The 11770-nt window shown below is 39.7% G+C and overlaps 1 protein-coding gene across 1 annotated transcript; it reads left to right on the top strand.

Annotated features, from left to right (window-relative positions):
- The first annotated feature begins 4580 nt into the window (after nucleotides 1–4580).
- LOC128484147 (astacin-like metalloendopeptidase) lies at nucleotides 4581–11563 on the top strand. Its single transcript, XM_053460467.1, has 13 exons — nucleotides 4581–4649; nucleotides 4789–4810; nucleotides 5047–5100; nucleotides 5632–5766; nucleotides 5863–5980; nucleotides 6579–6757; nucleotides 7192–7273; nucleotides 7352–7479; nucleotides 7640–7749; nucleotides 8006–8231; nucleotides 8370–8488; nucleotides 8749–8971; nucleotides 11550–11563. Exons 1-13 carry the CDS (start codon nucleotides 4581–4583, stop codon nucleotides 11561–11563), a joined length of 1479 nt encoding a protein of 492 aa, XP_053316442.1.
- Nucleotides 11564–11770: the final 207 nt, after the last annotated feature.

Here is an 11770-nt window from a genome sequence, read left to right as displayed (position 1 = left end):
AGCTGTTGGGACACTTTAAATACTGAAAATACGCTTGGCATCATATAGGACTCTGTCATGAATGTGATTAAAGAAGGATTCCCATCTGCACCATATAGTTATCCCAATAAGATGGGCTTATATTTGTTTTAGTTGGAATTGTAAATTCTGCAGCAGTTCTGCATAACAGATATCCCATTTCATGATCCCCAATAAACTTTAATAAATATGACAGCCCCACACGGCCTACCACCACAATGTTGGCCCACTATAGATCGCCTAGTGTGATCTCCAACTAGAACCCTGTGTATCACCTAAACTTCGCAGGTTAGCTTTTCCCACAGGACAGACTAGGCATATGGCTAGTGCTCCAAGACTTTAGGGGTGGGATAATAGCTGAATGGGGCAGACTTACCAGTTACCCCAGATACTTCTGGTCAAACTATTTTAAAATTTGGCCAATATTTCCTTATGTCCAACACATATTGCGTCCCAAGTATTTACACGACCCCTTCAAATAAGTAGTCTTGTCTGGACCTGGGCACACTAAAACGAACTAAATCCAGGCAGCATCACCTACCCAGAGATTAGAAAATAAGGCCCAACCTGAGTTTTGGCAAAATAAGTCCCACCTATCCTTTATTGTAGAATATTTACCCCTTCTACTCATCAAGTATGAGGAAAAGCCTCATCTTCCCAGTCTGGGAAGAAAAACTGAAGACAACCTCAGAATCCTAGAAGAAAGGTAGTTTAATTTGATGTTATGCTAGAAACAAACTCCCTTTTCTCTATATGTGGGTGCACCAACGGCCATATTGAGAAGCTCTTTCTCGGAATGGCTTGGAACACTTTACAAGGAGTGAGATGTTGATGTGACTTCTGGATCTTAAGGGAAAGTGATACTTTTCAAGTTCTTTTTTAAGTTCCATACTTAACAAGACATATGAGGTATTTGCATATGCAATGACGGGGAAAGCATTGTCATTGATAACAGTCAGAGAGCTAAAGGATCATTGTGAGGCCATTAAAGGTAATTATGCGCAACAGGTTAATGAGTCTTAACGTGGACAGTTTCTATCAAGGGTGCCCCACGAGAAACCTTCTTTAACCTCATCAAAAAAAACATTTTAGAGGCTCTTTCTGTCACACACCCATTCCGTTAGCAAAATGAATGGAGTGAAGGCAGTTAGTGACACTGAATACAATTCATAACCTGTATATTGTAGAACTCTAATACATTCCGCACAATTCTAATTGATGCATGTCAAAAAACAATCAATTACACAAAGAGTTATGTGACGTCAACATATAAGGCTGCAATTCAACCATTGATTTCAGTAGGAATTCCACTCGCAGCCTTATCCTAAGATGTGGCTTTCATTTAAATTGTACTGTAATTACATTTGCAGTAATGCCATCATTCTCACGTTATTGGCACCTGACTTGGTACAGAAGCCTCTTACCCAGGAGAGGTGGGTGAAGCAGCTGGTGCCCTATGCGACCTCAGAGGTGGTATTATGACATATGCAGAGTGAGCAGCTGCTTAGGGCCCCCAACTGGTCCTTCAGAGAATGAGGACCGAGATGTAGATTTCTCATCATGTTATATCTCTCTAATGTAATAATAAGTGTTGTCTTATCACTATTATCTAAAAAAAAGGCTCCTTTAATACATGCAGCCTCTGGTGCATCAACTGACCCCAGACCCATCCGGACCCCGTCCCTCAGATCTTATACATGAGCTAAACCGACTCACCATTAATAATAATAATAATATAAGCTTTTATATATATATATATATATATATATACCTATATATATGAAATAAAGACTTTTGGTACAATATATGGACCAAAATATTTACAGCTCAGTTGATTTCAGTGTTTAAGTTGATTCTCATTTGTATTTATTGATATTTTTTATATTGTGTATTTTTGTATTTCTCTATTGAGTCAGAAGGGGAGATGATGTTATATTGATTAACCCATTTTGTGCTGGTTTCGGATGGTGGTGTTCATACTAGATACAGTACATACTCAAATTCCCAACATTTACCACCTTAAACCAGTAGCAATGGCCCTAGCAAAAGTCAAGATTCTCCCAATAAAGTAAATGAATAAAAAAAAAACTACCAACCCAACATCTGGATTTCTTCACCACGTTTTCAAACATTCAAAAAAGTTTTTTTTCTTCTGTAATTGACATCAGGATCTTTACCCATGATTACAAACTGAGCCAAATGGCTATTATCAACTGTTCAATTCTATGTTTCTTTGGTAAGAAGAACAAAAAAAAATTGATGAACTATACAAAACTCCTAAAAAAAAATGCCAAAGGTTATTTGGATTTCTGCGTGTAATTGTATTGGATCTCTGTGAATAAAATGTTATCCACCTGGTCTATAAGACTATCAGGGGGTTCCTAGTAATTATCTGTAAGTATCTGTTTATTTACAATGTAATGAGTTAATCGTCCAAACCAGATCTACTAGCAGAAGTCATAAATATTAAGTCTGAATATTAAGCGTTCCCTGTATACTGTTATAAACCCAATGCTAATTCCCGCGGTCCAACCAAGACTTGATTTATTATATAGTAGTCATTTGTATTAAGCATTCTACAATATTTTCATCGTTAAAACTATATATATATATGTATATATATATAATGATTCCCCCACATTTATGGATTAACGACACTAATAGCATGTGGGATCTTCAGAACGATTTCCATAAATCAGTCATGAGTTAGAGTCAGTTGGAACATTTCTTATAAAAAAAAACACCCCAGTGAAGTTTTTACTGAAAAGGCTGCCTTCAATATATCTGGTTTACTACTATTTGTAAGGTGCTTCTTATTATCTTTTTTTTTACTATATTATCACAATTTCTTAATGTAGAGCATACTAAACACCATCAATGAAATCCATTATGAAGTTAATGCAGTTGATGAGGACACCTGTTATTATAGGCAGATAGTTAACGGGATCCTAATGGGGTCGTCTTATCTACATATAAATAATCTTCATAGATTTGCTAATCAATCCCTTTCTGTTCTTGAAGACTTTCCTTAGACGTGAGTTTCAGTTATCTGAGCCTCCTGGCTATGAAACCTTCCCTACAGTACAGCAAATGCAACGGCTTCCCAAAGTCCCGTTATTCCCGTAGTTTAAGTATCTCCCGGTCACACGTGCAAGAACCTTTAACAAAGGAACAGACTGATGGAGCCGGCCCCCGACACTGAATATTCTACACAGACCCAAAATCTAGAACATTTCTAGTGTCTAGTGACACTGAAATCTAGAAATCAGGAATTTACCAAAAACTGAAAAAAGGAATGGCCTGAAATATAATGAGAACATGAAAACCCATAATAAGTCACGGCCCCCATATTATTATTTAGTAAGAGAGTTGGGCTAAATCAAAGTATAAATAAAATGCAAGTGTAAGTGATTCAGGTAAACATCTCTCATTACTCAATGCGTTGGTGCAGTGTCTTCCGACACACAGGATAAATCTGTAAAGAAGTGAATATATAAACACGATATAAGTAACCATGCGCGCAACCTCCATGACTTATATATAAGCCTCTCCATAGTACTGCTCCTCCATACATTTCTGCTCTCATAAGCAAGTACTCTCCTACTCGATCCCTACGTTCTTCCCGTGGGCTAAGGCTCTCCTCCTCACTTATCACCTCTTCCTTTTCCCGTCTACAAGATTTCACTCGAGCTGCCCCATATCTCTGGAATCTACTCCCAAGGAACCTTCAGCATTCACCCTCCCTCCCGACATTCAAGAAACATCTTAAAACCCACTTCTTCAGAGAAGCCGCGCCATCTTAGCTGCTAGAACTTCCTTGTCATTCATACAACCACCACACTATCTCTCCTTATACGCCTTATACCCCCCCACACTACCTCTCACCCTTTCTCTGTGCTTATGTTTGTCACCCCATTCCCTCTAGATTGTAAGCTTGCGAGCTGAGCCTCTCCACCTAATGTATCGGTTTGTCTTAGTCTGCCAGTTCTCATCTTGTCAGACCCCTTGAATATATGCATTGTATTAAGCGCTGCGCTATATAAATAAAAGATGATAATAATAATAATAATATATGTGGGAGCATCATCTGGCCGAACAAATAAGATTTAAGAAAGAGAGCACACTCGTGATTTATGTCAATAAAGCATAATTTTTATATAGAAATAGTGATACTACAGAAATAGAACTCCACATTTCAGTCTATACATATTCATAGTAAGTGTTTGTGTGTGACGTTCATCATTGAATATCCCAAAATAAAATGAAAGGTTGACACTATTTTTATGTAGAAAGATTTTTCTTCAGATTTATTTTATATTTCCCAATCTGCTTTTTCAGATCTGAAGAAATAAATACCCCTCCCCCATGGTTTTAGTAATGAGGGTCACCTGAAAAAGATTTTAAAAATATTAATCCCAATTGATTGTAAAGTGGGCGGTACTCTACCCCCTGTGGCGTCCCGGGGCTGCCTGCTGATTGGTCGGTCTCATCCCCCTGGGGACTATATATCTATCTGTCCTCATCCTCTGTCTCATTAGAGAGAATTCCTACACACAGTGACAATGGAGCTGTCCACGGTGCTAGTGCTGATCGCAGCTGGGTGGGCCGTTTGTCTGGCTTCACCTATCCAGGTAAGTAGCTGAGACCCCGTCTTATCTTTACTCTATTGAACAGTCTCTCTTCTCTGCGCCTCTGTCTCGTCTGCTTGTGTTTGGGGAATGATTTCTGCCCTTATGCCGCCTTCATTGATGTGTCTTTATTTTCCCGCAGGTCAATCCGGACTCTGACGGCGGTACGTATTAAACCAATAACTATTACTATCCGCTTCATACAATTATACTAATGCCTTTTCTTGTTGAACTTTCTTTCTGTCTCTGAGACGTTTACTTTACATGGTGGCTGAACTCAGTCAACCCGGTTCTCCTCCGGTCTTCCTAAATAATGAAGCTTCTTTTGGCCTTTTGTCCTTGTGATTCCCTCCTGTCTCAGTAATGTTGTTAATCTTTGTTTTCTCGGAATCCATTACAGACCCGAAACAAGATGACAGAACTGTATTCGAACGCATAGAAGCTCTAAATAATGGTGAGAGTTCTTGAAATGTGATGGTTATGATGTCATGTGTATGACCAAAAACACAAGGGGAGTTACACCCAAAATGAAGTTGGTTAATACAGTCCTGATACAAAGGGGATTGTGTAGAAAAGCGGTTTTATCACCATAGGAACCACTAGCATATCCAATCAGTAGAAATTTACACTGGATGCTGAGATTATTAGATCCGAAACATTCATTGCAAAACTATTTTAATATATAAATATATATTTGTTTTTCTCAGCTGCCATTGTTTGTGCATAAAGTTGAAATCTTCACTTTTTAATTTTTAAAGTTAGTTAACTTCAAATTCAGAGGACAACCATTATTCTGTTAACGTAATTAAAAAAGTGATCATAATGTCTGAATATTACATCGCCCCCTACTATCTGATGCCCGGTAAAAGCTCCTGTAGCTTCCTTGATCAAACAAATTATTTGATTAACTAAAAGAGAGGCCTCCCTCCAATGCCTTCATACGTGATTTATATGTTGTGTGATTTATTCTCCTGTTTATTTTCAGAGATCTCCAAGCCGCTAAGAGACGGAGACATTGCCTACAATATCGTGCGCAGCACCACCAAATGTGACGGCTGTTTGTGGGATACCTGCGAGAACGGGATGGTTTACGTCCCTTATGTTCTTTCCTCTGCATATTGTAAGTTATGCTCATCACTGACCAGACGGCTTCATTCTCATGTAATAAGGTCGCTTTCTCATGTTAAGGAAACTCACGTGATCTTTCTGTCTGCAGCTAATATAGACAAATGGCTGATTACAGACGCCATCAAGGAGTTTGAAACAATGACCTGCGTGAAGTTTGTCAGCAGAAGCTCAGAAGCCGACTATCTCAGTATAGAGTCTTTATCTGGGTGAGTATCAGCACCTTCTACGTGTCCCCAGGCTGCTAATTCTGAAAACTATTTAGCCAGGGCCAACCAGAAGAGCCTAACTAGATGGTAATATGGAGCTTGATTCAATGACCCCACTGAACATTAATTGGTAACAATTTGTTTAAATGTATGGTTTGGTTTAAACTACCCGACTAAACCCTGAACAGAGATCTTTGATTCTAGATACTAAAACTCTTCATATAACACTTCACTGAAATCAATAGGAAACGACTTCTGATGATTAGCATTATTACAGCAACTTAACTGGATATGTTTTCTGGGTCCTTCCAGATCATCAAAAGCATTTTCTGAAATCCAAAAGTCACATCTAAAGAAAATAACCAAATAAAAGTTTACCAGTGATATTATAATCCTTTCAGGGGAAACACATTGAATCAAACTCAGGGTTCTAAAAAAAAGCACAATGCAAGAATACAGACAGCATTGTGCAAGTCCTCTTGAAAAAGTCCAATTTTCCAATATTCCTCCTAGAACCATTATTAGCACCGGGGATGGGAAGAAATTTTGTGTTGTGTTTTTTTCATTATGATTTATACCAAACTTTACAATCCCTTAGGTGTTGGTCGTATGTTTCCAAGATTGGTGGCAAACAGATTGTGAGCCTCAATAAGAACGGGTGCATGAACCCCGGCGTCATCCAGCATGAACTGATGCACACGCTGGGCTTCATTCATGAGCACTCCAGGAGCGACAGGAATAACTACGTAGATATCTTGTGGCAAAACATTCTTCCAGGTGAGAGATGTGATCACACGGGTACAACCCGGAACCCAGAGACAATCAAATCACTATGAGGGTGGAGAACACACAAAACACAAAAAGTGAATTTCCACGGCTGAGATCACTGCCTTACAGGGCATTCGCGGGGCAGTAAGGATTATTGACAACCTCTGAATGGTTACATTATTCAAATATTTCACAAATAGGTCTTACAAAATGAAAAATCCATTTAATAATACAAATCCCAATTTCACAATATGTGTATAGGAAGCCACATTCTTACCTTGCTGCATCTCTGACATGTCATATGAATATTCTCATTCAGCGTTTTATCCACTGGGGAATATTGACTATAGACATTGGGCTTCTTATCCTACATGGTACTAAATATATTAGATAGATTTAACATGGTCTGGTCTCATCATCCTCATCTGTCTGTCTGTTCGCAGTAAATCATCCCAACTTTGAGATTAGAGATTCCAACAATTTGGATCTTCCCTATGACTACGGCTCAATAATGCACTACCCAAGGCAAGTAGAATTCTGTATCAAGACTGTTTTATTCCAATTTATTTTGCTCCATATCTAATAGTCTTCATCTCCCAATAGCACTGCTTATTCCAACCCCTCTGGAACAAACACAATAGTTCCGAAACCTGACCCCAAGGTGCCCATCGGACAGACGCTTGGAATGAGCCACCTTGATGTGATGAAGATTAACAAACTCTATAAGTGCAGTAAGTCTTTTTTTTTTAAGTTTTTCATTGTTATTAAAATTTGTGCTGCTAATTTGTGTGCGTTATAAGGGGATATGTGACACCCGCTCCGTAATAGTCCACATGCTGAGTCCTCTGCAAAGTTGTATAATTCTATTACACTTTTTTTTTGTTTCTTCAGATCTTTGCCGGACAAAGTTCACAGACCCTTCAGGATCTTTCTCCGCTGATGGTCTTTCCTTCGGTCAGGACGGCAGCTGTCTTTGGTTGATTCAAACTCAAAATAACAAGGTTAATAAGAAACTGGGCAAAACTCAGACTTTTTTGAGTTATTTGCTAAAAAAGAAACAGTTATAGAGACAGTTATTAGAAAACTGCCACCTAATCGGGCAGACTAGATGGACTGAATGGCTCTTCTGTCAAACTCTACGTTTCTTGCTTTAGAAGTAGATTACACTTTACTGGCAGTGGGAAAGATGTAGCTCGTGTTTCTGGATATTGATCTTCTTTTACCCTGTTTTTCAATCTGTTTTTTCTTTCTCTCCAGGTTTCTCTGCAGCTCAGCGGCATCAACATCCCTCTTTCTGTCGGCTGTAATGAAAGCTACATTAAGGTATATGATGGCGGCTATAAATCTGATGAGGTTCTTCTGAATAATACCTGTGGATTTCAAATACTCCCACCTTTAATTTCATCTACAAACCTGATGTTGGTGGAGCTCGTGAGCAGCCAGAAGCCGGCTTTGAGCAGATTCAGCGCCTCCTATAATACCGGTAAGGCCCCTTTCATGTATCTGATAATAAATGAAAAAATAAAAACTAAATATCTGTTCTCATTATTTTGCAGAATCTATTCTTCTGTAACCCTCAAGTTGTTATGTTTTTGCTCTGAATGGTTTTTGTTATTCACAGTTACCTATGGAGAGACCCTCATCAATGATAACGGGGTTGTGATTTCTCCGTGGGTCAGAGGCTTCTACCCCAACAATGTGGATGCTGCATATTCCATCATAGCCCCGCAGGGATATAAGGTAACATATTACCTGTAGTAGCAAAAGTTATTACATGGAGCCTGGGCTGTATCAAAGCCTAATCTAGATAGCGTGTAATGTGTCCAAATGGGCCTTTCTGCTTAATAAGAATGGGAAAAATAGTTTGAGTTTCTGTACCATGAGCTGTCAGTCTGCACACAGATTGAACGTCCATCAAAGCCCTTATGTTCTCCTCTATAGACTCATAATCAGTCTCTGAAATGTTCTCTGATAACCAGGACTGTGTCTTTCTCTCCTAGGTGTCCCTGACCTTCTCTTATTTCTATATGGAGGATTCCATAAACTGTTCCAAAGACTACCTGATTGTCACGGATGGAGCCGCTACGATTGCCCCAGCCCTGGGCAAATTCTGTGGGATGAAGTTACCTCCGGCTTTGGTGTCTTCTGGGAATGTAATGTTATTGCAGTTTCACAGCGATGACCAGAAAAACTCCTATGGATACAAGGCGTCCTATCGCTTTGGTAAGTGGGAGGACTGAAGTAATGATCACAGCCAAGCAGCAATCCCAGAAGTTTCTGGTTTTGGAAGACATCGTATGATGTTTTAAATTTTTGTGTTACTTATTTTACTCTTGGCTGCTTCAAAACCAAAAAGAAAAAAATAATTAGTGTCACAAGACTAAACTTACATTAACTACACTTATTACATGGATCTTGATGTTAGGAGCAATGATATATGTAAGGGTGCTCTATGGTATGATATGTTGTATCTAGGGCTAGTGTTTTATAGAACATTTAAAATATAATATAAGGCTGATAATATAAAAATAATAAGCAATGTCAAATTATATATCGCATTACGTATAACATGCAGTGACGGTATTATTAACCTCCTTCTCTATCCTGCAGTGTCTCCGTAGTAATCTAGAAGATGAAGCAAGATTTCCCTTGAGCCACCTGAAGATGTTCAAAGTTAAAATGTAGATACATGCTGTGTTATTTTGTAAATATTATGAGTTGAGTTTCTGTGAATTACTTGTCAGGGCAATCATTAACATTACGCAAAAGGATCTGCTGTCCGGCTTAGGGACCCCTAGTAGATCTCCATTGGGACGCAGAAACAGCGGCCACAGTCGGCAGATGGAGGTCTGAGCGACCTCACACACAGATCTCCCTACTAACACTTCCACCTTTGTGGTCTGCGCCCCACCTGCAGGCCCGTAGCATGGGATATAATATTATATACCTGTGTCCAGCAGGGGGCAGCATGCAGACCACAAAGGAGGATGGGTTAATGTGGCTGCACATAGGCCACAGGTCTATGGGAAGGAAGCTTGATCCAGACCTCATTGTATAGAGAGACGGCTCTGCTTGATGCCATTTTTTATCTCTATCACTTGTTACTCCATGTTCGCCACTAGTGTTAGTATCTGTTATTGAGGTTCGATGGACTGTCTGTTTTAGGACAGGCCTATAATAGAGTTTATTAACAAGATAAAACAAAACAAGTTCTCTTATACCTACTTTATTTCTCTTTGTAATGTCGTATGTTCTACACACCCTCCTTAGATCTTATTATATCATGAGGGATTCCTGATGGTTGGAGGAACTTTAAATCAGTGTTTAAGTAAAGCTTTAGATATTGCTTGCATTAATGTTCGATGCTGACTGTATGTTGTGTTTCTGGGAATAAAGTTATTTTACTCAGCATTTACTATTGTCCCTCATCTTCTTCAGCAGCATTCCTTTTAAATAAAATAATAACTGCATTTGTAACATGCCTTTCCCTAACTAGTATTTTTGTAAGGCTAGGTTTCCACTTGGGTTTTTGTCCGGCGTTTTTTTCTTGATGAAAAACGCCAGGAAAACTGCCAAGAAAACTGCCGCTGCATTTACCTGCGTTTTGGCGTTTTTTCTGCAGTTTTTTCTGGCGTTTTAGCCTTTCTGTGGAAATTGCTTTTTTTGACCTTAGGCAGTTTTTCCAGCCTTTACAAGTTAGAAGTTTCACCCAGCTAAAAGGGATTAGGATAAATGGCAAGTATCTGCCCTCTCCTGATGTCATTTACTTGGTAGAGTTCTACTTAAACGCCCCGGCGGACCCTTTTGTCTCTTTTCTGTGGTTTGTAAGGCATCCTTTATTCCGAATGTCTGCTCCTCTGGGAAGATTGGCCCCAAATGATGGTGCAAATTGTTTGCTGTTGCTTTTGGCACGCAGGATCCGGTCGCGTATGTTTGTTTGTAATGGCATGTTTGTTCCAAATGGTGTAAAATTCAATATGAACCAGTCCAGGACTTTGTTTTGTGTGAAACTGTTTGTTTTCAGCCTATTTCTCCTAGGACACACAGATACTGGGTCCATCCTCTGCATTGTAACTGTGGAAAAAACGCCATAAAAAACGCCAAGGCAATAAACCCACATGGCTTTTTCATGGCGTTTTTTCTCTCCCATAGACTTCTATTGGAGAAAAAAAGCCAAGATTTCTTGCAAAAAACGCCAGAGTGTCAACATGCTGCAGTTTTGAAAAACTGCCACAGAGCCCAAAAAAGCAGAAAAACGCCAAAGAGGACTGAAAAAACGCCAAACAGAAAAACGCCAAGTGGAAATGGCATTTTGCGATTTCCTATTGAATTACAGCTAACATCTGGCTGCAGCCGTTTTTCACAAAAAAATGCCAGGTGGCGCTATTGGCGTTTTTATAGGCGTTTTTAGCAAAAAAAACCCAAATGGAAACCAAGCCTAAGAATATAAAACCATAACCTCATACCAACGTCCCAGCTGCTAGCCATTAAGCCTAGCAGGTGGTTCAACACACACATAACCAAGAGTTCTAGCCCAGCGGGTGCCATCAGCCGCCCGCTGGACTCACCTCCCCAAGCCCATACAGACGCAGCCTCGACTTCTCACCATTCCAAATGGCCAGAGGTGGGTATTCTTCCACCGCCGCTCAGGGGCACCTCAACTAGCCACGGGGTGGCGCAGTCCCAACACAGCAAGCGCCCTCTCGATACCTGGCTGAAGGCCTGTGTTAAATATGTCCAAACCGATGGCTGACAAGTGAATCCCACCATTCCTCATGATGTCTGTATTGTCTCCTTCCAGCTCCTAATGCCTAATTGCTACACCACCAATACTTGAAACAAATCTGGATACTGCCACGTTAATTTTTTTTCTACAACACTCCAAGGGTCTAAGGCTTGGCGACTCCCTACATACTGTCCTGGACACTACCTCGGACCAAACAATAACAACATCTTTAAACAACACACAGGCTATTGCTAAATCCGCCTTAATGGAATGAATTAGCTCTACTGTCTGGATCT

The sequence above is a fragment of the Spea bombifrons genome, chromosome 3, assembly GCF_027358695.1.
Source record: "Spea bombifrons isolate aSpeBom1 chromosome 3, aSpeBom1.2.pri, whole genome shotgun sequence".
Taxonomy (NCBI): Eukaryota; Metazoa; Chordata; class Amphibia; order Anura; family Pelobatidae; genus Spea; species Spea bombifrons.
This window is presented reverse-complemented; position numbering and strand designations above follow the sequence as displayed.